The sequence below is a fragment of the Oncorhynchus masou genome, chromosome 31, assembly GCF_036934945.1.
Source record: "Oncorhynchus masou masou isolate Uvic2021 chromosome 31, UVic_Omas_1.1, whole genome shotgun sequence".
Classification (NCBI taxonomy): domain Eukaryota; kingdom Metazoa; phylum Chordata; class Actinopteri; order Salmoniformes; family Salmonidae; genus Oncorhynchus; species Oncorhynchus masou.
The window spans coordinates 17,372,743-17,398,504 of NC_088242.1; the positions used below are offsets into that span (position 1 = coordinate 17,372,743).

The 25,762-nt window shown below is 46.3% G+C and overlaps 1 protein-coding gene across 22 annotated transcripts in view; it reads left to right on the forward strand.

The window, feature by feature from the left end:
- The window catches only part of LOC135523501 (neurexin-1a), a 608,692-nt gene that overhangs the window by 353,112 nt on the left and 229,818 nt on the right, over positions 1-25,762 (forward strand). For 4 of the 22 annotated variants that reach the window (XM_064950230.1, XM_064950231.1, XM_064950232.1 and 1 more), the window contains exon 1: positions 9,526-10,713. The exons of the other annotated variants lie outside the window; for them this stretch is intronic. In XM_064950230.1, coding sequence (XP_064806302.1) covers positions 10,407-10,713 — 307 coding nt within the window. In that variant the 5' untranslated portion in view covers positions 9,526-10,406. Of the gene's footprint in view, positions 1-9,525; positions 10,714-25,762 lie in introns of those variants that run through there. 22 annotated transcript variants of the gene reach the window in all.

Consider the following 25,762-nt stretch of genomic DNA (forward strand, 5'->3'; position numbering starts at 1 on the left):
TGTCTGGTGGGGTATATATGTCTGGTGGGGTATATATGTCTGGTGGGGTATGGATGTCTGGTGGGGTATATATGTCTGGTGGGGTATATATGTCTGGTGGGGTATATATGTCTGGTGGGGTATATATGTCTGGTGGGGTATGGATGTCTGTTTGAATTGTGTGTGAATAGATTATACTAGAGGTAAGACATTTTCAATACACACATGTTTCTTAAAAAGACAAGAAGAGAAGTAATCAATTTGTCCTCAACCATGAAAGACTATCATACATGTTGTTGACGTTATTTCTGGATGTGCAGTTAGAGCAAGGCTGCGTTGTTTTGAGCCAGCTGCAGCTTTGTTAGGTCTTTCTTTGCTGCACCTGACCACTGTTTCCCGGGTGCCGATGCCGTGGATGTCCATTAAGGCAGCCCCCGCACCTCTCTGAGTCAGAAGGGTTGGGTTACATTCGGAAGACACATTTCAGTTGAATGCATTCAGTTGTACAACTGACTAGGTATCCCCCTTCCCCATGTTACCTGACAGTAATCAAGATGGGATCAAGATCAGAGCCTGAACAACAACTACAGTTTCTGTGTCAAAAACGCTCAACATCTCTTTATAACAGACATGCCTCTTCACGTCTTACCCCCCCTCTCTCGATCTATGTCTCTCTCTTTCTCTCTCTTCCCACACCCCTCTCTCTATTGTTCTCTCTCTTTCTCTCTCATCCCCTCTCCCTCTAATGAGCCAGACTGTAGTCTCGCCATGGTTGTGATATAAAGTGCTGCCTGAGAGCTCTTCTCTTGATTTAAAGGCCCTGCTGGTCAGTCAGTTAAACCCACACCACCCACCTCCTACTATCTGCCTCCTCACCCTCTCCTCTCCTCCTCTCCATCTCCACCTCTCCACTCCTCCTCTCCTCTCCCTCTCCTCTCCTCCTCTCCCTCTCCTCCTCTCCATCTCCTCCTCTCCATCTCCTCCTCTCCATCTCCACCTCTCCTCTCCTCCTCTCCCTATCCTCTCCTCCTCTCCTCTCCTCCTCTCCATCTCCACCTCTCCACTCCTCCACGCTCGTCTCATCATCGCACAGTACTGTGTCTGCACTCCTCTGTCTTAGAGGTGCTTAACTGGGACTTGTTCTTTCTCTCTCGTTCTTTCTTTCTTTCCCCTCCCTCTCTCTCTCTCTCTCTGAGGAGAGTATCACACACCTAGTATAAATCCCATCTGTTCTATCCACCACTTGGTTTGGAGGTTCAACAGCCAACAGTATGAGCTCAGTTTATTTTCCCGGGGATTATAAACAAAGGACCGGACAAAGGGAACAACTGTACTTGCAGAGACAGAAAAAGAATCAGTTGAAAACTAAAGGGATAGACAATGAAGAGAGGGAACAATAGCTGGTTTTGAGCATATGCTAGTACACATGCACAGGTGCCGAGCACAAAGTTAAAAGCTTGGAAACGAGCAGCCTGGAAACAAACCAGGGCTCATGAGTGGCGCAGCGCTCAAAGGCACTGCATCTTGGCGCTAGAGGCGTCACTACAGACCCTGGTTCGTTTCCAGGCTGTATCACATCCGGCCGTGATTGGGAGTCCCATTGGGCGGCACACAATTGGCCTCGTGCCGTTAGGGTTTGGCCGGGGTAGGCCATTATTGTAAATAATAATTTGTTCTTAACTGACTTGCAAATCAAATGTTATTGATCACATACACCTGGTTAGCAGATGTTATTGTGAGTGTAGTGAAATGCTTGTGCTTCTTGTTCCGACAGCAGTGCAGCAGTATCTAACGGGTAAAATATCTCACAATTCCACAAACAAACCGAATACACACAATGTAGTAAAGGAATTGGATGAGAATATATTATAGTACTGTATATGGATGAGCAGTGACAGAGCGGCTAAGATGCAATAGATAGTGAAGAATAGATAGTGAAGGATACAGTATACAGTATATACATATGAGATGAGAAATGCGAGATATGTAAACATTCTTAAAGTGGCATTATTAAAGTGACTGGTGTTCGTTCCATTTATTAAAGTGGCCAATGATATCAAGTCTGTAGGTCGGCAGCCACCTCTTTGTGCTAGTGGTGGCTGTTTAACAATCGGATGGCCTTGAGATAGAAGCTGTTTTTCAATCTCTCTGTCCCAGCTTTGATGCACCTGTACTGAGGTGAACAGGCAGTGGCTCGGGTGGTTATTGTCCTTGATGATCTTTTTTGCCTTCCTGTGACATCGGGGGTTGTAGGTGTCTTGGAGGGCAGGTAGTTTGCCTCGGTGATGTGTTGTGCAGACCACACCACCCTCTGAGAGCCCTGTGGTTGTGGGCGGTGCAGTTGCCTACCAGGCTGTGATACAGCCCGAAAGGATGCTCTCAGTTGTCCCTCTGTAAAAGATAGTGAGGGTTTTTGGTGACAAACCACATTTCTTCAGCCTCCTGAGGTTGAAGAGGCACTGTTGCGCCTTCTTCACCACACTGTCTGTGTGCGTGGACCATTTCAGTTTGTCGGTGTTATGTACACAGAGGAACTTAAAACTTTCCACCTTCTCCGCTGCTGTCCCAGTGATGTGGATAGGGGGTTGCTCCCTTCACTGTTTCCTGAAGTCCACGATCATCTCTTTTGTTTTGCTGACATTGAGCGAGAGGTTTTTTTCCTGACACCACACTCCAAGGGCCCTCACCTCCTCCCTGTAGGCCGTCTCGTCGTTGTTGATAATCTAGCCTACCACTGTTGTGCCGTCTGCAAACTTGATGATTGAGTTGGAGGAGTGCATGGCCATGCAGTCATGAGAGATCAGGGAGTACAGGAGAGGGCTGAGAACACACCCTTGTGGGGCCCCAGTGTTGAAGATCATCGGAGTGGAGATGTTGTTTCCTACCTTCACCACCTGGGGGCGGCCCGTCAGGAGGTCCAGGACCAAGCTGCACAGGGCAGGGTAGAGACCCAGGGTCTCAAGCTTAATGATGAGTTTGGAGGGTACTATGGTGTTGAATGCTGAGCTATTGTCAATGAATAGCATTCTTACATAGGTATTCCTCTTGCTTTGGTTTCTTATGGACAACCAAGTAGAATAAGACAAAAAAATAATGGAAGAAAAACAGAAGGATGTATTGCCTAGTTAAATAAAGGTTAAATACATTTTTTTAATGAAAAGCTATTTCACAAAACCATTTTCCTTAGTTTCCCACCACAGCCTGTGTGACATCATACACCAAGGCAGCAGCTGTGCTCTGTCATTCCATTGTCAAGGCCACACATGGCTACAGTGGGACTACTTTTGGGACCAGGTGGTAGAATATGTAGGGGTGACAGGGCTTTGACCTCTCTCTCTCTCTCTCTCTCTCTCTCTCTCTCTCTCTCTCTCTCTCTCTCTCTGATCTCTCTATACTGTATATCCCCCCTCCTTCCTCTGCTCTCTATGGAAGAGTAAACACAGTACACACACCTCCATAGTCACCTGCCCCCTCCTGTTTATCTCTCTTTCCCTAGTTTCATTAGAAGTTTACTGGAGGTGCTGGTCTGACAGTTACTGACATACTGTTGTACCGCTTATCCCCTCACAGAGAGATAGGCTGCGTTCCAAATGGCACCATATTTCCTTTATAGTGTACTACTTTTGACCAGGGTTCATAGGCCAGAGGGTGCCATTCGGGATTTCCCATAGAGAATGAGACAGGCCTCTAGTGGTCAAAAGGCAGTATTAGCATGGGCAGCGCCATTGAGGGATCCCACCATATTAATGTTGTCAAGTGAGTGGGACTTCCAACTTCATTGGCTGATCCCTCCTGGTGACCCTGTTGGAGTCATGTCCAACCGGGTCATCAGGATGGATGAGTCAAGTGGAGATAGCCTCAGTGGTGCTGCTCATGCTGTCACAGATGCTATTATGACACAGAATGATAAGTCCTCTATCTATAGCTATGGGACACACACAGAGGTATTCTAGGAACACACCTACATCAGCCTGAAATATTTTCTAAGCTACACAAGCAATGTTGTTGCAGTACTGCTATACTGCCACATGGTGGTATCCATGTAACAAGTAACGGATGCAAAACCTGGCCGAGGTATAGTCACCACATACCTGACTGGTGACATCATCTAGCTTCAGGGGATGCATACTGCATACAGTTTGTGTCATTCTGTTTAGGACACTCAATCAGACCTGAACGATGTGTGATTCAAAGCAGGTATCTCTCTTGTTAGACACGATTTGTCACCAATTTGTTGTTGCCATGAAAAAGTTTACCTGTGAGTTGGGATTTAGGGAGTCAGACTCATGTCCTTGTGAAGCATGTGGGCCTGATAGATTGTATTATTAGCTGTAATTATGCAGATTGCAGCCCTGAGAATTATTATTAAACACACACCACAACACACACACAGACACACACACAAACACTTCATTAATACTGATCATAATTAGGGTAAACATATTCAGCAGGTGCGGCACTCAGTTTCAAGGGTTGCAAATGAGGAAGGATGGAGCTCTCTCTCTCTCTCTCTCTCTCTCTCTCTCTCTGTCTCTCTGTCTCTCTCTCTCTCTCTCTCTCTCTCTCTCTCTCTCTCTCTCTCTCTCTCTCTCTCTCTCTCTCTCTCTCTCTCTCTCTCTTGGTGGAGGTTGTGTATCGCTGATTCAGTAACACCAGGTGGTTACCCTATATAAAGTGTTGAGAGGAAGTTCTCACTTTCTGTCTTCTCACTTTCGGAGCATCTGTTGTGTTAGCAAATTCAACAGTTTCTGAAAAGTGTGTCCTCTTCAGAAGTTTATTTGAATTTGTCCAACTGTTGGAAAAAGTGAAACATTTCCTATCCAAGTTGTCTTTGGTTCCTTTTTCAGAATTTGCTTTGGTTTCTTATGGACAACCAAGTAGAATAAGACAAAGAAGACTGGAAGAAAAACAGAAGGATGTATTGTCCCCCTTGTGTCCACCGGCTAAGATTACTTTCTCTGCAACCATGAAAAGTATCAGTATTCCCTATCCTCTGTCCCCTTTCCCCTATCCTCTATTCCCTATCCTCTGTCCCCTATCCTCTATTCCCTATCCTCTATTCCCTATCCTCTATTCCCTATCATCTATCCTCTTTCCCCTATCCCCTATCCTCTATCCTCTGTCCCCTATCCCCTATCCACTATTCCCTATCCTCTATCCTCTGTCCCCTATCCCCTATCCTCTATCCCCTATCCTCTATCCTCTGTCCCCTATCCCCTATCCTCTATTCCCTATCCCCTATCCTCTTTTCCCTATCATCTATCCTCTATTCCCTATCCTCTATCCTCTATTCCCTATCCTCTATCCTCTTCCCCCTATCCCCTATCCTCTTTCCCCTATCCCCTATCCTCTATTCCCTATCATCTATCCTCTATTCCCTATCCTCTATCCTCTATTCCCTATCCTCTATCCTCTGTCCCCTATTCCCTATCCTCTATTCCATATCCTCTATCCTCTTTCCCCTATCCTCTTCCCCCTATCCCCTATCCTCTATCCTCTGTCCCCTATCCCCTATCCCCTATCCTCTATCCTCTATCCCCTATCATCTTTCCTCTATCCTCTTTCCCCTATCCTCTTTCCCCTATCCCCTATCCTCTATCCTATGTCCCATATCCCCTATCCCCTATCCTCTATCCCCTATCCTCTATCCCCTATCCTCTATTCCCTATCCTCTACCCCCTATCACCTGTCCCCGAACACCTATCCTCTATTCCCTATCCCCTATCCTCTATCCCCTTTCCCATATCCTCTATCCCCTATCCTCTATCCCCTAGCCCCTATCCTCTATCCCCTATCTGCTATTCCCTGTCCCCTATCCCCCATCCTCTATCCTCTATCCCCCATCTATCCTCTATCCCCTATCCCCCATCCTCTATCCTCTCTCCCCCATCCTCTATCATCTATCCCCTATCCTCTATCCCCTATCACCTGTCCCAGAACCCCTATCCTCTATTCCCTATCCTCTATCCTCTATCCCCTATCCTCTATTCCCTATCCTCTATCCTCTACCCCCTATCACTTGTCCCTGAACCCCTATCCTCTATCCCCCATCCTCTATCCCATATCCTCTATCCCATATCCTCTATCCCCTATCCTCTATCCCCCATCCTCTATACCCTATCCTCTATCCCCTATCCTCTATTCCCTATCCTCTATCCCCTATCCTCTATCCCCCATCCTCTATCCCCTATCCTCTATCCCACATCCTCTATCCCCTATCCTCTATCCTCTATCCCCTATCCTCTATCCCCCATCCTCTATCCTCTATCCCCTATCCTCTATCCCCTATCCTCTATCCCCCATCCTCTATCCTCTATCACCTATCCCCTATCCTCTATCCCCTATCCTCTATCCCCCATCCTCTATCCTCTATCCCATATCCTCTATCCCCTATCCTCTATCCCCTATCCTCTATCCCCCATCATCTATCCCCTATCCTCTATCCCCCATCCTCTATCCCCTATCCTCTATCCCCCATCCTCTATCCTCTATCCCCTATCCTCTATCCTCTATCCCCCATCCTCTATCCTCTATCCCCTATCCTCTATCCCGCATCCTCTATCCCCTATCCTCTATCCCGCATCCTCTATCCTCTATCACCTATCCCCTTTCCTCTCACTGCGACCCAATGAGATCAGCTCAGCCTCAGCAGCAGCGCCACTGTTGGGCTTTTCTTCCTCTACGGCTGTGAAAGAACACCATGGCGGTCCAAAGAGGATGTCGTCCAAACGCCACCGTGACAACAGGACAGAGCTTGACTGGGCATCAGCCTTGGATCCCAAGAACTGAATGGAGAGCATTGAGCTGAACGTTTGGCCTGTTTGGTTCTTTAGTCCTGGACCCACTGAGAAGCACTGAGCACTGAGCACAGACCACTGAGCCAGATACGTTAAGTTATTTAGTACTGGACCCACTGAGAAGCACTGAGCACAGACCACTGAGCCAGAACCTTTACGTTCTTTAGTCCTGGACCCACTGAGAAGCACTGAGCACAGACCACTGAGCCAGAACCTTTACGTTCTTTAGTCCTGGACCCACTGAGAAGCACTGAGCACAGACCACTGAGCCAGAACCTTTAAGCACAGACACTGCAGCATTGATCATCACAGAGCAGCACAGAATATATATCCTGGGCTCTGCTGTGTAGTGTTTATCAGCAGTCAGAGATGTATGCCCACATGTTGTCTGTACCCCCTTAACCCTCAAGCTCTCCCAGTCATTCTCTCTGCTGTGATAGCTCTCTGGTGAGGGAATGAATGGCTTTTTATGAGCCTGGTGAGCATGGACTGACTTCTGTGGACAGCTCTCCACTTACTGCCAAGCTCTGTGTTTGTGTGTGTGTGCGTGTGTGTGTGCTGCGAGATCCACATTTGATCCTTCCCATCCTTCGTGGCATTCCCCCATTTCCCTAACGTTTAGCTGGGGCTGCAGATGGTCTGGAAATTAGAGCGCCAGCTCAGAGGATAGGAGAAAAATAGGAGAAAAAAGAGATGTTTTTATTTTCTTCCCTTGGAAGCTGCAGCGTGGGGAAGTGAGGAGGGAGTCATTAAATGGCTCTGTGATTGGCTGCTGAGAAGCCATCAGGCCCGCCAGCCAACTGCTCCCCTCGATGGGGACCACACCACTAGGTTCTGATTCCCCATCTCTATAGGACTGAACCTATACTCTCTACACAGAGAGAGAGAGAGAGAGAGCAAGAGAGAAAGAAAGAGAAAGAGAGAGAACCAGAGAGAGGGAGAAATAGAGAGGGAGAGAACTAGAAAGAGGGAGAGAACTAGAAAGAGGGAGAGAACTAGAAAGAGGAGAGAACTAGAGAGAGGGAGAGAACTAGAGAGAGGGAGATAATTAAAGAGAGGGATAACAAGAGGGAGGGAGAGAACTAGAGAGAAGGAGAAAGAGAGTGATAACTAGAGAGAGGGAGATAACTAGAGAGGAGGAGAGAACTAGAGAGAGGGAGAGAACTAGAGAGAGGGAGATAACTAGAGAGAGGTAGAAAACTAGAGAGAGGGAGAACTAGAGAGAGGGAGAAAACTAGAGAGAGAGGTAGAAAACTAGAGAGAGAGAACTAGAGAGAGGGAGAGAACTAGAGAGAGGGAGAGAACTAGAGAAAGGGATATAACTAGAGAGAGGGAGAGAACTAGAGAGAGGGAGAGAACTAGTGAGAGGGAGAGAACTAGAGAGAGGGAGATAACTAGAGAAAGGGATATAACTAGAGAGAGGGAGAGAACTAGAGAGAGGGAGAGAACTAGAGAGAGGGAGAGAACTAGTGAGAGGGAGAGAACTAGAGAGAGGGAGAGAACTAGAGAGAGGGAGATAACTAGAGAGAGGGAGAGAACTAGAGAGAGGGAGAGAACTAGAGAAAGGGAGAGAACTAGAGAAAGGGAGAGAACTAGAGAGAGGGAGAGAACTAGAGAGAGGGAGAGAACTAGAGAGAGGGAGATAACTAGAGGGAGGGAGAGAACTAGAGAGAGGGATAGAACTAGAGAGAGGGAGAGAACTAGAGAGAGGGAGAGAACTAGAGAAAGGGAGAGAACTAGAGAGAGGGAGAGAACTAGAGAGAGGGAGAGAACTAGAGAGAGGGAGATAACTAGAGGGAGGGAGAGAACTAGAGAGAGGGATAGAACTAGAGAGAGGGAGAGAACTAGAGAGAGGGAGAGAACTAGAGAGAGGGATAGAACTAGAGAGAGGGAGAGAACTAGAGAGAGGGAGAGAACTAGAGAGAGGGAGAGAACTAGAGAGAGGGAGAGAACTAGAGGGAGGGAGAGAACTAGAGGGAGGGAGAGAACTAGAGAGAGGGAGAGAACTAGAGAGAGGGAGAGAACTAGTGAGAGGGAGAGAACTAGAGAGAGGGAGAGAACTAGAGGGATGGAGAGAACTAGAGAGAGGGATATAACTAGAGAGAGGGAGAGAACTAGAGAGAGGGAGAGAACTAGAGAGAGGGAGAGAACTAGAGAGAGTGAGAGAACTAGAGAGAGGGAGAGAACTAGAGAGAGGGAGAGAACTAGAGACAGGGAGAGAACTAGAGGGAGGGAGAGAACTAGAGAGAGGGAGAGAACTAGAGGGAGGGAGAGAACTAGAGAGAGGGATATAACTAGAGGGAGGGAGATAACTAGAGAGAGTGAGAGAACTAGAGAGAGGGAGAGAACTAGAGAGAGGGAGAGAACTAGAGAGAGGGAGAAAGAGGGGGAGATAAATAACATGAACAAAGACCAGCCTGAAAAGCTGTATCTCTCTCTTTCCCTCTCCTCCATTCACTGCCCATCAGTGTCTGTCTGTCCAGTGGATAGAAAGAGAGAGATGAAGCCCCACATCTCCGGCTTATTTTCAACCAAAATAGGCTCTTCCTCTGCAATGCTCTCTGGCTCCACTGATTCGCTGTGTGGAGCCTGTTCATTTGCATAGACCCTCTCCCTCCTGCTCCGTGGCTGGCTGTTGAAGCTCCCCCCTCCTCCCTCCCTCTCTCCCTCCCTCTCTCTCGTCCTCTCTCTCCTCCTCTTGCGCTCGCTGAAGCCGTTGCTGCCTGTTTCTCAGCCTGTGAGTGTGAGAGAGAGGTGTGTGTGGCTCCGTATACAGAGCAGCCACTCTCTCTGTGCTGCCGCGTCGTTGCCTCTCTACTGGGTACTGCAGGGAGAGTAGAGGGAACCTCTAGGAGCGAGGCTTGGCACACCTCGCAGGTACAACCATTCCCGCGCCACCCTCTCGACAGCTGCTGCCCACCACCACAAGCAAATTTTAAAGCTTTACTTCGGATGCACTCAGATTCCTCTAGACATCCTCTGAAAACAGGAAGGAGAACAGGGAGGGAAAACTTGGAAGGAGGGAACATTCCATTTGCTTTGATTAAGGAGATGTTGAAATTGTGCCTGTGATGTTTTTTTCCCTCAAAATCTGAGGCTGATATTCAATGTGGATTTTCGGGAGTTATATCATTTTTTGAGAGGAGAAAATGATCCATTTGATTCTGTGAGCTCTTCCTCGCAGAATAAGAAGTGAGAGAAAAGGAGAGAGAGAACGCGAGCGAGGAAGTGTGATAGGGGAATTGGAGCTGTGTGAGATTTCTCAGATGCTGTTTGAGGAGTGTGTCCTAATTTCTTGAGTGCATATTTTTTCCTCCTCTCTTTTTCTCCACAATGAATGATCGTACTTCTTCCATGGTTACCTTTGTACCCTTGTGGATTTCCTAACCCACCGGAAAAAGTGCAAGAAGGCACTCTTTTCTTTTCCCTAAATCTGTCCGTGATTATCTCTTTTCTGCTGTGGATTCTCTGTGGATTTGTTGGTTGGTCGACAGTGTGAGTGTCTTGGGTTTTGTGAGTGGCGAGAGAGCATTGTGTTGGCAGGGTACTAAGGGGACTATGGGCCATTGGGCTCATCACTAAGGTCCCAAACCTTTATCCTCAACTCGCCTTGCTGGCCTCTCGGGAACCATGTTGGAAAGTTGGAGGACAAAGCTTGCCCCCACCCCTGGCCCCTCGAGGCCCAGGCAGGAGCACCTCTGCTGGGGCTTGACCTCGTCTATCTCCCCTGTCTCCCCTGTCTGCTTGGTTCTCTGGATGACTGCTCTGGCCCTGGGGTGTGTGGCTGGATCTGGGCCTCACTTGGGGCCACCAGGGGGAGGCACAGAAGCAGTGGAGGGCCACCACCACATTCACCTCAACCATGGGGGCAAGCGTCACCATTCCGTGCCTATCGCCATCCATAGACCGCCTGCCGCCTTGCTACGGGCAGGCCACAGTAAGTATCCTTTCTACTCTGACCACCTCGGCTCTATCTGACAGTTTCTATAAACCAATTAGCAGAGGCTTTTCTTCAAAGCCATTTACAGTAGTGTGTGCATACATGTTCCTATGGGTGGCCCCAGCTGGAGTCAAACCCATGGTCCTGGCGGTACAAGCACCATGCTCTACTAACTGAGTCACAGAGGACCACAATGTATGCCACATGCCGTCACCATCTTCCTACGCTCTGTGGGGCAAGTTTTATTTTGGGCCCCTGTGGCCTCTTTCTACTTCTTACAGTCCAATTACTGGGATGAACTAGTTGTCTTTTGGAGAATTATTTTATTTATATTTGGTTTTGTTTGGTGCTCATTGGATGTTGATTTATTCTGGTCCTTTACAGCTCTTTTCCCCATAATCAAGTCCAGGTTCTGCGGTGAGCAACTTGTCTATTGGAGACATTTTATTTTAATTTGCAGCAAAACATTTACATTTTACAGCTACCAGACGCTGTTATCCAGAGTGACTTACATTAGCAATCAGGGTTAAATGCCTTGTTCAAGGGCACATTGGCCGATTTTTGGACAACCAACGCTCTTAACTGCTAAGCTACCTGCCGCAATACAATAATGATATTTTCCTTGAACCATTACTGTAGCCTTCCTCCTATATCCATCTCTTCCCAATTTGTCCCCTGGCTACACCCTCTCTCTCTCTCTCCCCCCCCCCCTCTCTCTCTCTCTCTCTCTCTCTCTCTCCATTCCTCTTTTGTCTGGCTCAGCATAGTTCCCTCCCTCCCTCCCTCTCTCCCTCTCTCTCTCCCTCTCTCTCTCCCTCCCTCCCTCCCTCCCTCCCTCCCTCCCTCCCTCCCTCCCTCCCTCCCTCCCTCCCTCCCTCCCTCCCTCCCTCCCTCCCTCCCTCCCTCTCTCCCTCCCTCCCTCCCTCCCTCCATGGCGCCTCAGATTATCCCTATCCCTCTCTCCAGATGCTCTGTGGTGCATCGGCCACAGCCAGATAAGACAGGATTACAGGGTTGTGGTGTAGTGCTCACTCTTGCCCCCGGGGGGTGATAGAGAGACAAATGTGCATTGGACTAGCAATAGAGGCAGGATGCTGTTTGGGTGGAGTGTGTGTGTGTGTGTGTGTGTGTGTGTGTGTGTGTGTGTGTGTGTGTGTGTGTGTGTGTGTGTGTGTGTGTGTGTGTGTGTGTGTGTGTGTGTGTGTGTGTGTGTGTGTGTGTGTGTGTGTGTGTGTGTGTGTGTGTGAGAGAGAGGAGCCCTCTACCCTATAATGGCGTTTAGGTCCTTGTTGGTCCCTGCTTGTGAAGATAGCCCATTAGATAACGTGTCAACTACTGGGAATTGCTCTTATATATCCCCCATTTCCTACTATATGTGATCTATTGGAGTGTGTGTGTGTGCCTGACTGTGATTATGGATGTGAATGGGTATGGGGATGCCACATTAGCGATAAATGTTCTCTATTTTCAGACTAATAGCCGTGTAATTGATGTCATGATTCTCCACTAGGAGATGTGGGGAAAACCATAATGTTATTAACCATTGATACAGGATAGTACACAATGTGTCACATGGTCTTAGAGGCACACTGTGTATACAGTCCAGACACTCAGGATGACGTAATCCTTAGTCGTCTAACGTTGTGGAGTGTGCGCTGTAGAGATGCCCTGGATCAGTGTAGGCATTGCACTATCCTCCTCTGTATAGTATGGTGTCATTACGAATAAACAAAAGTAACATGAGGACAGAATGCATCACCCTACAGTCAAACAGTGTTTTCTACATTGTATACAATCCAGCAACAGTCGATTTTACACGGTTGGATTCAGTGTAGGCATTGCATTACCCTCCTCAATATATAGCGGTGTAACTATGGCCTGGATATACTCTTTCTCTCTCTCTCTCTCTCTCTCTCTCTCTCTCTCTCTCTCTCTCTCTGTCTGTCTGTCTGTCTGTCTCTCTCTCTGTCTGTCTGTCTGTATCTGTGTGTGTGCAGCTAACGTATGTAGGTATGTAGGTTGAGCTGTTTAAGACATTTAGGAGTGGTGGCACATTTTCAGAGGGTCAATGAATGTGTCCTGGATTCAGTCAGCTTGGTTACCTCAGGAATGGAAAGGACAGCAATGCCAAGAAGATGATGTAGGAAAGAATGGAGGGGGAGTCGGTAGAACAATGTGGATTAGGTGGATGGGAGGAAGGAGGTGGAGGAAATAGGATGAGGTCTGGATGGGGAGGTGGAGGAAATAGGATGAGGTCTGGATGGGGAGGAGGAGGAAATAGGATGAGGTCTGGATGGGGAGGAGGAGGAAATAGGATGAGGTCTGGATGGGGAGGAGGAGGAAATAGGATGAGGTCTGGATGGGGAGGAGGAGGAAATAGGATGAGGTCTGGATGGGGAGGAGGAGGAAATAGGATGAGGTCTGGATGGGGAGGAGGAGGAAATAGGATGAGGTCTGGATGGGGAGGAGGAGGAAATAGGATGAGGTCTGGATGGGGAGGTGGAGGAAATAGGATGAGGTCTGGATGGGGAGGAGGAGGAAATATGATGAGGTCTGGATGGGGAGGAGGAGGAAATAGGATGAGGTCTGGATGGGGAGGAGGAGGAAATAGGATGAGGTCTGGATGGGGAGGAGGAGGAAATAGGATGAGGTCTGGATGGGGAGGTGGAGGAAATAGGATGAGGTCTGGATGGGGAGGAGGAGGAAATATGATGAGGTCTGGATGGGGAGGAGGAGGAAATAGGATGAGGTCTGGATGGGGAGGAGGAGGAAATAGGATGAGGTCTGGATGGGGAGGTGGAGGAAATAGGATGAGGTCTGGATGGGGAGGAGGAGGAAATAGGATGAGGTCTGGATGGGGAGGAGGAGGAAATAGGATGAGGTCTGGATGGGGAGGAGGAGGCAATAGGATGAGGTCTGGATGGGGAGGAGGAGGCAATAGGATGAGGTCTGGATGGGGAGGAGGAGGAAATAGGATGAGGTCTGGATGGGGAGGAGGAGGAAATAGGATGAGGTCTGGATGGGGAGGTGGAGGAAATAGGATGAGGTCTGGATGGGGAGGAGGAGGAAATATGATGAGGTCTGGATGGGGAGGAGGAGGAAATAGGATGAGGTCTGGATGGGGAGGAGGAGGAAATAGGATGAGGTCTGGATGGGGAGGAGGAGGAAATAGGATGAGGTCTGGATGGGGAGGAGGAGATAGGATGAGGTCTGGATGGGGAGGTGGAGGAAATAGGATGAGGTCTGGATGGGGAGGAGGAGGAAATATGATGAGGTCTGGATGGGGAGGAGGAGGAAATAGGATGAGGTCTGGATGGGGAGGAGGAGGAAATAGGATGAGGTCTGGATGGGGAGGTGGAGGAAATAGGATGAGGTCTGGATGGGGAGGAGGAGGAAATAGGATGAGGTCTGGATGGGGAGGAGGAGGAAATAGGATGAGGTCTGGATGGGGAGGAGGAGGAAATAGGATGAGGTCTGGATGGGGAGGAGGAGGAAATAGGATGAGGTCTGGATGGGGAGGAGGAGGAAATAGGATGAGGTCTGGATGGGGAGGAGGAGGAAATAGGATGAGGTCTGGATGGGGAGGAGGAGATAGGATGAGGTCTGGATGGGGAGGAGGAGGAAATAGGATGAGGTCTGGATGGGGAGGAGGAGGAAATAGGATGAGGTCTGGATGGGGAGGTGGAGGAAATAGGATGAGGTCTGGATGGGGAGGAGGAGGAAATATGATGAGGTCTGGATGGGGAGGAGGAGGAAATAGGATGAGGTCTGGATGGGGAGGAGGAGGAAATAGGATGAGGTCTGGATGGGGAGGAGGAGGAAATAGGATGTGGTCTGGATGGGGAGGTGGAGGAAATAGGATGAGGTCTGGATGGGGAGGAGGAGGAAATATGATGAGGTCTGGATGGGGAGGAGGAGGAAATAGGATGAGGTCTGGATGGGGAGGAGGAGGAAATAGGATGAGGTCTGGATGGGGAGGTGGAGGAAATAGGATGAGGTCTGGATGGGGAGGAGGAGGAAATAGGATGAGGTCTGGATGGGGAGGAGGAGGAAATAGGATGAGGTCTGGATGGGGAGGAGGAGGCAATAGGATGAGGTCTGGATGGTGAGGAGGAGGCAATAGGATGAGGTCTGGATGGGGAGGAGGAGGAAATAGGATGAGGTCTGGATGGGGAGGAGGAGGAAATAGGATGAGGTCTGGATGGGGAGGTGGAGGAAATAGGATGAGGTCTGGATGGGGAGGAGGAGGAAATATGATGAGGTCTGGATGGGGAGGAGGAGGAAATAGGATGAGGTCTGGATGGGGAGGAGGAGGAAATAGGATGAGGTCTGGATGGGGAGGAGGAGGAAATAGGATGAGGTCTGGATGGGGAGGATGAGGAAATAGGATGAGGTCTGGATGGGGAGGAGGAGGAGGAAAATGAGGGGATGAAAGAATGAATGTTGAGAAAGAGGAAGATGAAGGGTGGGAAGGACGAGGTAGGGACAGATCTTCAGATGGGGAGATGGGAAGAGGAGTAGGTGGTGGAGGTATGCAGGTAGATGGGAGATGTTCTGTCCTGCTGAGATGGCAGGAAAGGCAATTAGTCCACTCTGCTTATCTAGAGGGGTCAACACTCCTCCTACACCCTCATCCTTCTCTCCTGTGTGTGTGTGTGTGTGTGTGTGTGTGTGTGTGTGTGTGTGTGTGTGTGTGTGTGTGTGTGGGGGGGGGGTTCATTTATTTGCATTAGGTGTATTTAAGTTGCTCTTTTCTTGTGTAATTATTGGCTAGACTGACTTGTAGCCTTTACAGAACACATCCATAGCTTTATTAATAATGAATATGCATTAGCCACGACACACAGTGAGGAGGTTCATGAATGAGAAATGGCACACACAATGGTAGACATGATGTTCAACACAGTGCCTGACTCAAGGACAAAGCTTGTTACTTTTTTTTAAAGCCAGTTTCCTTTTCCTGATTCCAGACATGCTGTGCTGGGGTTTCATTTGCATTTGCTCGTTCCTCACACAGAGAGGTGGGAGCACACACACACACACACTCACAGACACACACACACAATCACACACACACAATCACAGACACACACACACACACGCACACACACACACACACTCACAGACACACACACGCACACACACAGGGAGCTTTTCTCACCTGCACCAATTAAAAATGTTCAGGTCCTTTCCTTAATCTCCTGTATTACATTATCCTCTTTTCTCTCCACAATTGTAAATCAAATAACATTTTATTGGTCACATACACATTTTTAGCAGATGTTATTGCAGGTCTAGCGAAATGCTAGTCTCTGTTTTGCGCTCACTCTATCACTTGTTGCATTGTTCTCCCTCCCCCTCCCTCCCTCACGATCCTTCCCTCACTCCATCACTCTACCTCTTTCTCTCTCTCTCTCTCTCACCTCCCTCCATCCCTCCCTCCCTCCCTCTCTTTCTCTTTCTCCCACCCTCCATCCCTCTCTTTCTCTCTCTCTCCCCTCCCTCCATCCCTCCATACCTCCCTCCCTCCCTCTCTTTCTCTCTCTCCCACCCTCCCTCCATACCTCCCCCGCTCCCTCTCTTTCTCTCTCTCCCACCCTCCCTCCATCCCTCCCTCCCTCTCTTTCTCTCTCTCCCCCCTCCCTCCCTGAATCTCTCCCTCTCTCCTCCCTCCCTCTGTTCCCAGTACTGTGTAGCTGTGTGGTGTCACCCTCCCTCCATTCCTCCCTCCCTCCCTGAATCTATCCCTCTCTCCTCCCTCCCTCTGTTCCCAGTACTGTGTAGCTGTGTGGTGTCACCCTCCCTCCATTCCTCCCTCCCTCCCTGAATCTATCCCTCTCTCCTCCCTCCCTCTGTTCCCAGTACTGTGTAGCTGTGTGGTGTCACCCTCCATCTAATCCTGTTTGCATTACTTACGTAACAGTACCTGCCGTTCACTGTTATCGTCACAACTGCACTTACCATTGTCCCAGGTGATTAGCACAAACAAAAGCAGGCCTGCGTCCCAAATAGCACCATGTTCCGTATTTAGAGTGCTACTTTTGATCAGGCCCCATAGGGCTCTGTTCAAAAGTATTGCACTATATAGGGAATAGGGTGTCATTTGGGAAGCAGCTCAAATAAAGCCAGCCTGGTGTTGGATGCAAATTGCTCCAATCTCTGTTTTATGAAGTGTAGAATGGATTTTATATAATATGTATTTGTAGAGTGGATGGGGTAGTTATTTTCGTCTTAATATTTTGCTGCTCTAAATACATTTTATAATGTACCGTCGTTTTCAAGCTCTGGTCCATCTTTATTGCAAAACATTTATCTAGACATTCCCCTCAACCTTTCATGTCATATACAGTATGTTTGTGTGCATGAGTATCTGTATGAGAAATCTAACTCGGATTAAAGCTATAGAATAACACATTTATTATCCAACAATAAACATGCTGGCTTGTATTTCCATTTTTCGTTGAACTAGAATGTTATCAGCTATCGATTTCTATTGCAGATAGGAGGAACATTACCCTCGGTCACAATGTTACTGATGAAAGGTTTGCATTGTTTTAATGAGGCCCAGTGAAAAATAATGAATATATCTCAAATTACACCCTATTACCTATGTAATGCACTGCTTTTGACCAGGAACCTGTATGGCTCAAGATCTGAGACAACTAGCGAGAAAGAGAGGGTAAGACATATGTAGAGAGAAAGAGAGAGAGAGAGAGAGAGAGACAGAGTGGGGAAGAAAGAGGAAGATAAGGATCACGATAATGAATAAACTAGGGTATCACTCTTCATTTTTCATTTCTCCTCTCATCCTCTTACCCCGGAGTGATGAAGGCAGATGTGATGGACCAGGAGGAGGAGAGAGGAGAGCATCCTTGGGTTTACACCAAAAATCACTTTGAGATAAACAGGAAATAGCTGTCGACAATCCGTTATGGGGTGGAGGCTGGGGCTTCCATTGATGCTGGGAACCTTTTGTAGGTTTAGTCCTCTTCTATCCACTTCGCAGTTCTTACCTGCAGTCAAATCACCAACTCGTTCCCTAGTGGCCTCATGAGTGGACAGTTATTCATATTGTTCATAATTTCATAATTAATCAAAATGATTTGTCAGACGGTTTTGTTATTTCAGTCTTCTGTAATGTATTTAAAGTGTAATATTGGGATGCAAACTCTTAATTAAATACATTTCAACTCTAAATCTGACATGGTACAGGTCTCTTCTTTTTTTAAAGGTGTATACATTTGTTTCAATGTAGATTACTTTACGACCACCAAGAAGCACTTGCACTATGTGACCCTTATGTAGCCTACTGCAGTGAAAGGTTAATGGAATCCTGCACCCTGGATGAGCAGATACATCACCCCTTTATGATTATTTGGGACTAGTTGATACTCCTGCTCCATCAAACACTCCTAATACCACTTTTGTATCTCTAATCTCTTATTCCAATTTGTTCATCGAAGTCAGCAGAGCAATGTAGGGGATTGTAATCAATTAATCTCTCTACCTTCAGAGCTACTGGCGGAATGGATACGAGAGTGTTGTTTTGCTGTGGTGCAAGGAAAGAGAAAGAGAGAGAAAGAGAGGGAAAGAGAGAGAAAGAGAGGGAAAGAGAGAGAAAGACAGGGAAAGGGAGTGAGGGAAAGAAAGAGAAAGTGAGAACAAGAGAAAGAGAGATAGGGAGAAGGGGAAGGGAAGAGATGGAAAGCAAGATGAAGGGGAATGGAAGGAAAGCAAATCATTTCCCCAAAAAAACATATTGTACTGTAACTAAACAGGCTGCTGCTGCGAGAGAGAGGGAGAGAGACAGAGAAAAGGAAATAGAGAGAGAGGGAGATGGAGAGAGACAGAGAAAAGGAATTAGAGAGAGGGGGGTGGGGAGAGACAGAGTAATAAGGAAATGGAGAGGGAGGGATAGAGAGATTGAGAAAGAGAAAAATATAAAGACAGAAATAATGAGAGACAGAAATAAAAAGAGAGATGGAAAGAGAAGGATGGAGAGGGAGACAGTGAAAGAAGGAAATAGAGAGCACAAGGGATAGAGAGATTGAGAAAGAGAAATAGAGAGGGGGCAGGCAGAGAGAGAGACAGATAGAGAGAGATTGAAAGAGATAGAGGGAGAGAACAAGCGGGAGAGAACTAGAGAGGTAGAAAGAGAGAGAGAGAACTAGAGAGAGGGTGAGAACTAGAGTGAGGGAGAGAACTAGAGAGAGGTAGAAAGAGAGAGAGAGAGAACTAGAGAGAGGGTGAGAACTAGAGTGAGGGAGAGAACTAGAGAGATAGAAAAATAGAGGGAGATAGAGGCAGGCAGAAGGAGAGAAATAGGGAGCGAGATGGAGATATACACTGAACTGCAGGGCTGTGGGTCCCTGTCGGTGCCTCTCAGGCGGTGTGTTGTGGCCTGTCCCTTTGCCGAAGTCACTCTGAGATTGTGTGTGTGGCTGTCTGACAGTATCGGAGCAGAACAGAACAGAGGGGATGGCTTGGCAGATGCAGATCTCTATACATGTTCCCCTCTGTCTCCAAGGGACCCAGTTGAATACTGACCCCAGGTAGGAGTGACAGACTGATTGGTGCCATCTTCTCATCTCTCTCTTCTCCTATTGGTGTGCTTCAGGTCTTTGCTCTTATTCTCTCTCTCTCACCCCCTGGTGTACCACTCTGTATCTTACTTAGCAGCACCAGACACGCACGCACGCACACACACACACACACACACACACACACACACACACACACACACACACACACACACACACACACACACACACACACACACACACACACACACACACACACACACACACATACACACACTGATCTCTCATCTCCCTCCACACCGGACACGGCCTGGTTCCCACTACAGGCACAAGAGGAGACCACACATTCCCTTTGCTTGGTTGGGCCCTGTTGGGGGGCTAGGAGAATGAGGAAGTGTGTGTGTATTTGTCCGGTGGAGGGAGATGACAACTGACTGTGCGTGTGACTGGTAAAGAGGCGGTCAGATGAGTAATGGTGCCCTGTTTGGGAAAAGAAGGAGAGACTGAAGTAGAGGGGGAGGGGGGGGGGAGAGAGAAGCCTCTTTGAATTGAATTGAATTGAGAGAAAGAGAGTGTGTGATGGGGTAGAGGGAGAGAGAGAGAGTGGGGAAGTGAAAAAGACAGAGAGATAGAAAGTGCTCCACATTTGACTCAAGGGGACATTTGTGTGATGGCTCTTGGATGAGTTAGAGCCAGAGAGTGCATCTCCCATCAGGCAGTCTGTTGAATCATCATCATCATCAACATCATCATCTCTCTCTTCAGTCTTTCTTATTCTCCCTCTCTTCCTCTCTCGCCTCTCTCTCTTAATTCAATTAAATTCAAAGTGTCTTCATTGGCATGGCAGACATATTTACATATTTGCATATTTACATTGCCAGTAAGTGGAAAAAGCTAACAAATCAACATCAACAACAAAAACCAACTAAGAGAATAAAACAAAACAAAAACCATAACGCTTAGACATTAACAGTAAACATTACACAGACAAAAGGTTTCAAGAGAATAATGTTAATAAGTGTATATATTATTAGCTCTGTACAGTGTATTGACAATGTGCAAATAGTAGAATGTATATATGACAGGGGTGGGGTGAATGAATAGGCTGATAAATATAGGTTATATTTACAGTGGTGTTTCTGACCCACTGGTTTTCTGGCAGTGTTGCTACTGGGATTGCTCACTGCGGTATTTCGCGAAACAGATACGAGTGTTTGTCAAAATTTGATTTGTGTTCAAATTCTTTGTGCGTTTGTGAAATTTGAGGGGAATATTTGTCTCTAATATGGTCATACATTTGGCAGGAGGTTAGGAAGTGCAGCTCAGTTTCCACCTCATTTTGTGGGCAGTGTGCACATAGCCTGTCTTCTCTCGAGAGCCAGGTCTTCCTACGGTGGCCTTTCTCAATAGCAAGACTATCCTCACTGAGTCTGTATATAGTCAAGGTTCTTCTTTGTTTTAGGTCAGTCACATGGTCAGATATTCTGCCACTGTGTACTCTCTGTTTAGGGTAAGGTAGCATTCCAACTTGCTCTGTTTTTTGGTTGAATCTTTCCAATGTAACAAGTAATTATGTTTGTTTTCTCATGAATTGGTCAGGTCTAATTGTGTAGCTATCTTGGGGATCACTGGGTTCTGTTTGTGTTTGTGAAAAGAGCCCCAGAACCAGCTGGCTGAGGGGGCTGTTCTCTAGGTCTTGCAGTTTGGGGCTTTGTGAATGAAGGTTTGGGCATCGCTTTACTTTAGGTGGTTGTGGAATTGAATGTCTATTTTCTGGATTTTGATAAGTAGTGGGTATAGTCCTCATTCTGCTCTGCATGCATTGGTGTTTTACATTGTACATGGAGGATGTTTTTGCACAATTCTGCACGCAGATTATAAATTGGGTGTTTGTCCCATTTTGTGAATTATTCGTTGGTGAGCGGACCCCAGAACTCACAACAATAACGAGCAACGGGTTCTATAACTGGCTAAAGTATTTTTAGCCAGATCCTAATTGGGGTGTCAAATGTTATGTTCCTTTTGATGGCATAGAAGGCCCTTCTTGCCTTGACTCTCTCAAAACAAATAGGATTTCAACCAAGGTGAGATGTTGACACAGCGACACCACAGACAGTGGCTAGATCCCCAGGAGCGATTGTTTCCTGCTGTACCCCTGATGTGAAGCACCATGCCAAGTCTTAGGTCTCCACACCCTGACAGTGTGTCCAGTGTGTGATAGAGGGAGCGGCCATGTTTGAGAACGGAGAAGAGGAGGAGAAGCAGCAGTGTAGCTCATTGTGGCCAGGCTAGGGCGTGATAGAAGCTAATTGGAGAATCCCTAAGAATCCCTGGGTGCGTGTGTTTGTGTGTGCGTGCGTGTGTACACATTTGTTTGTACTCTCGTGTGTGTGTGTGCGTGCGTACATGCAAGTGTGCACAATCGTGTGTACCTGCCCGTCTCTAGCCCAGAATCTTCAGTTATTGACTGACTAAATGTCTCTCCATCTCCCTGAAGTGTCCTGGCAGAGGAGAAACAAGAGACTGAAATGCATGAAGAGGCAGTGAAATGAAATACATAATCCCTACAGAGTCTATATGTGTCATCGTAATGAGCTGGTTGCTCTCCTGGTTGCTCTCTCTCATTATATTCCTCTTCCTCTCCCCTCTCCCCAGACATATTGTAAAACACATTTGTAAATCATGTTCATTGCTTTTTAATGACAATACTTTTACAGATGGTTCTTCTGACCTGTGCTCGAAAGATGGCATTTTCCCAAAATGTTTTGATTCAGTTGATTCACATTTCTTCGATTCACTTTTTTTCACATTTCTTTGATTCACTTTTCTTTGGTTCACTTTTCTTTGATTCACTTTTCTTTGATTCACTTTTCTTTGATTCACTTTTCTTTGATTCACTTTTCTTTGGTTCACTTTTCTTTGGTTCACTTGTCTTTGATTCACTTTTCTTTTGTTCACTTTTCTATGGTTCACTTTTCTATGATTCACTTTTCTTTGATTCACTTTTCTTTGATTCACTTGTCTTTGATTCACATTTCTTTGGTTCACATTTATTTTATTCACTTTTCTTTGGTTACTTTTCTCCAAATGTGAATTTTTAGAACTACTAAAAGTACTAATAAATATAAGAGTGTTGCATCAATGAAGAAAAAAAAGAAAAAATTCCCAAAGCCCTGAAACCCTCAATATTATATAAACGTATGTCTTTAACATTCTTCCATATCATGTTATTGCATTACATCACTAATGCGGTTCAGTGGTTTGGACATTTTACATTTGAGTCATAATCGCATGGATAAGAGCATTTAGCACACACTCTTATCCAGAGAGACTTACAGTTAGTGCATTCATCTTAAGATAGCTCTGTGGGACAACTACATATCACAGGCATATTAAGTCAATTTTTCCTCAGCAAAGTTACTATCATCAGATTCAAAGCCAGAAGGGTCTATAGCTGGTCTACAGCTGCCAATCAGACTTTCAAGGTGTTCGGTTTTTGGTCTATCAATTCCACACAGTAAAAACAAACATGAACTTCCATGTCAGTTTGGTCACCTGCTTAGCCTACACGACAGGCTTAAGTTAATAGAAAAATAAATGCTTAAACATTAAATAAATGAAACTGATAAACCCCCCAAAGCAGCAATTGTATGCATGTTTGTGTGTGTTTGTGCACGTGTGTGAGCGTGTGTTTGTGTGTGTCTGTGTGATTGTGTGTGTGTGTGTGTGTGTGTGTGTGTGTGTGTGTGTGTGTGTGTGTGTGTGTGTGTGTGTGTGTGTGTGTGTGTGTGTGTGTGTGTGTGTGTGTGTGTGTGTGTGTGTGTGTGTGTGTGTAAAGCTGGAATATGCACTGCAATATATATATCACAGAGGCAGTAGTCGTGTTGCAATACAACAACTACTCACACACACACACACACACACACACACACGCACAAACACATGCACGCACACACACACACACACACACACACACACACACACACACGCACACACACACACACATGCACAAACACCAGTGCATACACTCGTGTAACACACATACACACACAAACATGCACACAAGCACGCCAAACACAGGTACACATGCAAATGTGAACCCACACACACACTAACACTCCCACCCCCACCCTCCCACACACACACGCAAGCACGCACACACACACACACACACACACACACACACACACACACCGTAATATTGATGCCTGCCTCGTAGTTCTCTTTTCTCTTGATCGTTTTCAGTGTCTTTTTTTTTACTTTAAATTTAATTTCCTTAAGCTATGCAGTTAATTAAATAACATCATACCATTTAGTAAAGGCTTACTTACAAAGTGTGGCGACGTGGAGAAGCCAAAGGGAAAGTAGATATTTAATCCTGCAATTAAGGCCAAGGCATACTGAGTCCCCTGGGTATAGATAACAGAGTAGAGAATGAGGCAGGGGACTGAAAAAAGCCTTCACATATAGTCTCACATAGATGGAATTAATCACAAACATTAATGAGTGAACATGTAGTGCCTTCAGAAAGTATTCACACCCCTTGACTTATTCCACATTTTGTTGTGTTAAAGCCTGTATTCAAAATGGATTAAATATGTTTTTGCTCACTCATCTGCACACAATACTCCTTAATGTTTTTATTTTTTAATTGAACCTTTATTTAACTAGGCAAGTCAGTTAAGAACAAATTCTTATTTACAATGATGGCCTACCAAAAGGCATCCTGTTGTAAATAAACATACATCACAACAAGAGAGACACCACAACACTACACAAAGAGAGACCTATAAGACAACAACATAGCATTGCAGCAACACATGACAACACAGCATGGTAGCAACACAACTTGACAACAACATGGTAGCATCACAGCATGGCTGCACCACAATCAATCAATTAAATGTATTTATTAAGCCCTTCTTACATCAGCTGATGTCACAAAGTGCTGTGCAGAAATGCAGCCTACAATCCCAAACAGCAAGCAATGCAGGTGTAGAAGCACAGTGGCTCCAGTGGTAGCAGCACAAAACATGGTACAAACATTATTGGACACAGACAACAACACAAAGGGCAAGAAGGTAGAGACAACAATAAATCACGTGAAGCAGCCACAACTGTCAGTAAGAGGGTCCATGACTGAGTCTTTGAATGAAGAGATTGAGATAAAACTGTCCAGTTTCAGTGTCTTTTGCAGCTCGTTCCAGTCGCTAGTTGCAGTGAACCGAAAAGTGACCCAGGGATGTGTGTGCTTTGGGGACCTTTAACATAATGTGACTGACAGAACGGTGTTGTATGTGGATGATGAGGGCTGCAGTAGGTATCTCAGACAGGGGGGAGTGAAGCCTAAGAACTTTTTATAAATAAGGATCAACCAGTGGGTCTTGCTACTGGTATGCAGAGATGCCCAGTTTACAGAGGAGTATAGAGTGCAGTGATGTGTCGGCTAAGGAGCAGAGACCCCTCAGAGACACCAATACTCCTTAGCCGGCCCATAAGAATAGAATGGTCTACCTTATCAAACACTTTGGCCAAGTCAATAAAAATAGCAGCACAACATTGCTTAGAATCAAGGGCAATTGTGACATAATTTAGGATCTTTAAGGTTGCAGTGACACATCCATAACCTGAGCGGAAACCAGATTGTATACCAGAGAGAATTCTATCGACATCAAGAAAGCCAGTCAGTTGATTATTGACACGTTTTTCCAACTCTTTTGATAAACAGTGCAAAATAGAAATTGGCAAAGTGAAATGACAAAGTGAAAACGTGTTTTTAGAAATGTTTGCTAGTTTATAAAAAAATGTAATACAGAAATATCTCAATTACGTAAGTATTCACATACCTGAGTCAATACTTTGTGGAAGCACCTTTTGCGGCGATTACAGATTTGAGTGATTTTAGGTTTGTCTATACCAGCTTTGCACATCTGGATTTGGGGCTTTTCTCCCATTCTTCCCATTCTTCCTTGCAGATTTTCTCAAACTCAAACTCCAGAGATTTTCAATGGAATTCAAGTCTGGACATTCACTGGGTCACTCACACTTGGGGTCATTGTTCTGTAGTGTGTTGCACTTTGAAGCAGGTTCTAATCAATGATTTTCCTGTTTGGGCTAGATTCATTTTTCCATTACCAGTCTCTCTATCTGCTGAAAAGCATCCCCATACCAGGATGTTGCCACCCCCATGCTTTACGGTAGGAATGGTGTTAGATGGTTGATAAGCTGTGCCTGGTTTTCTCCAGACAGCACTTTGCATTCAGGCAAAATAGTTAGTCTAATAGTTAGTCTAGTTACACCACAGCAGCTTTTGCCTTATGCCTTTTTGCAAACTCCAGGAATATATATATGTCACTCACCACCTGGATTCGGTCTTTTGTAGCAACATTTTAATTTTTACATTGGATAGAAGTAGAGACCCAGAGCTACAAAATGGTATATCATAAACTGCATTTGAGGAAACAATGGGAAAGTAATTCTGCTTTGAAATTTGATCAACTTGTAAA